This window comes from Montipora capricornis, chromosome 6, assembly GCF_036669925.1.
Source record: "Montipora capricornis isolate CH-2021 chromosome 6, ASM3666992v2, whole genome shotgun sequence".
Lineage (NCBI taxonomy): Eukaryota > Metazoa > Cnidaria > Anthozoa > Scleractinia > Acroporidae > Montipora > Montipora capricornis.
The window spans coordinates 18,223,873-18,226,372 of NC_090888.1; the positions used below are offsets into that span (position 1 = coordinate 18,223,873).

General features: G+C 37.6%; 1 protein-coding gene across 1 annotated transcript in view; it reads right to left on the reverse strand.

Moving 5' to 3' along the window:
- Nucleotides 1-2,500, reverse strand: part of LOC138051686 (matrilin-3-like) — a 31,822-nt gene that overhangs the window by 14,340 nt on the left and 14,982 nt on the right. The window contains exon 2 of the mRNA XM_068897947.1: nucleotides 1,109-1,189. Within this exon, the coding sequence (XP_068754048.1) occupies nucleotides 1,109-1,178 (70 nt within the window). The 5' untranslated portion in view covers nucleotides 1,179-1,189. The remainder of the gene's footprint in view (nucleotides 1-1,108; nucleotides 1,190-2,500) is intronic.

The window sequence follows — 2,500 nt, forward strand, 5'->3', positions numbered from 1 at the left end:
TAATTAACCTTAATGAGAGAGTATAGTGCTGCTTTATTTTGTAATATTATGATTTGCATGAAACAAGAAATATAAGTGAAAGAAACCGACGTTTCGGTACATCTTGCGCCATTATCAAGGTTATAAAGATAAAATGCGGTTTGTAAAAAGGCTACGTTAAAACGAATTTGCATAAAAGAGTGCCAAGCTAATTACATGAATACTTTAGCACGAAGAGAATCCGACTGTACATTCAATGCTGGTTTAAGATATTGAATACACAGCATTTCATTAACAAGGCAGTCAAATTTGTTCGTGCATTTCTTGATTACATTGAAGCGTGCTAAGAAATTGTTCGGAACAGCAGTGTTATGATCTTTGCAATAATGCCTGTAAATAGATGACGCCTTTTGACGGTGTCCCTCAACGCGCGTGTGAAGGTGGCCCTTTGTGTACCCGACATAACCTGCATCGCACAGGTCACACTTGAATAAATAAACAACGCATTGCTGGGTTACGATGTTAGGCTTGGGCTCACGCAAGCTTAGATCTTGTTTAAGCTTGCGGCTAGTAAACACGGGTTGAATGGTCCTCTGCACCTTGCTACTAAGATCTCTAAGTTGTCGTTTGACAGACACTGCAGCATCCTGATCTTTATAGGGGAGAACTATCCGGATGGCGTCATCGGTATGCTGTTTAGGTTGGTCCACTGCGACTCTCGAGGTGATAAACCTGTTGATGACGGAATCAATAAATTGTTCGGAACTGCTGTTCCGAACAATTTCTTAGCACGCTTCAATGTAATCAAGAAATGCACGAACAAATTTGACTGCCTTGTTAATGAAATGCTGTGTATTCAATATCTTAAACCAGCATTGAATGTACAGTCGGATTCTCTTCGTGCTAAAGTATTCATGTAATTAGCTTGGCACTCTTTTATGCAAATTCGTTTTAACGTAGCCTTTTTACAAACCGCATTTTATCTTTATAACCTTGATAATGGCGCAAGATGCACCGAAACGTCGGTTTCTTTCACTTATATTTCTTGTTTCATGTATTTCTAAATCGTTTCTTGTATTATGATTTGAAAGTCAAAAAGATAAAATTATCCCTGACAAGTTTTGCCTACCTGAAAAGCTTAGAGTGACAAGTGCCAAAATCCACCCAAAGGCCATGGTAGAAAACAGTGAAGTATTCATTCCAACTTTCCCTTCTCCCAAAAAAGGAAAGGCAAAACAAAAAGAAAAAGGAAAAATTAAAAGTAAGTGAGAATTTAGTGATAGAGACCAAAACCAGGAAATGGAAACTGAATTGTGAATGATCTGTATTCTCCAAGACTGACAGACACAAGTTTTGCAAAAGTCACGATGATGCCTGGGGTGCGAAAAGTTCGAATCACATAAAGAGGGTTAAGTTTCTCCATTCATATTTCCTATTTCTTAGCTGCCTATCAAAAGAAATTGATGTAAGAGCTATTGGTGAAATCTATTTTTTAGGTTGCTAACCCTACCGCTAGCAAAAGTTGTTTGAAAAAATACATAAACAAAGATGAAAACTGACCTCTCTGCCCAGACGTTTGAGATAATAGTTAGTGAGGGTAAACAACTAATGATCTTTAAAGCAACAAAATTTCTTCACACATGTTCAAAATCAGGTAAGCTTTGGTCGATTGCCTTTGAATTTTGTTTTGAGCAAAATCTGTTAGAGAGAGGAGAATTTGGAGATTCTATATCCTCACTCAAAGTGGCACTTCACTAGTAGCATCTCAAAGGAACATTAGTTTTCCTGCTCTTTATGTTAATCAATTTACTTTACCAAGTCAGGTGATTAATACAAGTATCCTGTCTATGTGGATAAGATAGCTAAACTCTGAGAAGGGCTTAGTGTCCAAAAATGTTGGTGTTTCTGTCGATCTCTTTAAGGTGACGTTTACCTTATCAAGTAAGTTCATAAAACCAATAAGTCGTTTTCATTCCTTTATCGACAAAGTATTACTGCTTCATTTGAAACTTCCCCTTTACCCAAGAAATTTATATGTCAAGTTACAGAGCAAGAGATCAAATTTTCTGTACTGTATAGAACATCTTCAATTAAGCCTCGACCATCGATAGAAAAACACTTACCCTGCCAATACGCGCCCTTAAACAAAGAAACCACTAAAAGAATACTGTAAGGTCTAACATAAGACCTAAAAACCGGGGTGGGAGAGTAATATTTATCTCTACGGTGTGTATTTCAGGTTGAGGGTGGGAGTTTACTCAATAAAAGTTTCCACGGGGTGGCCCCGCCCTGATGAACTGCATTTAAAAAATGAAGGCACGATTATTAACACTGTTGTGAAAACCAATTTTAAAGGCTCTATCAAGAGGTATTTTGACCTGGCCAATTTTATAGGATAACGTGGTAAAACTAAACTCATTAGTTATAAAGACCCGTAAATGTTTTCTGGTGCAAAGCTGTCGTTGTTGGGCAAAGGTGGTGGTTGTGAATCATAACATCCAAGAAAGGAATTGTGTCGTCA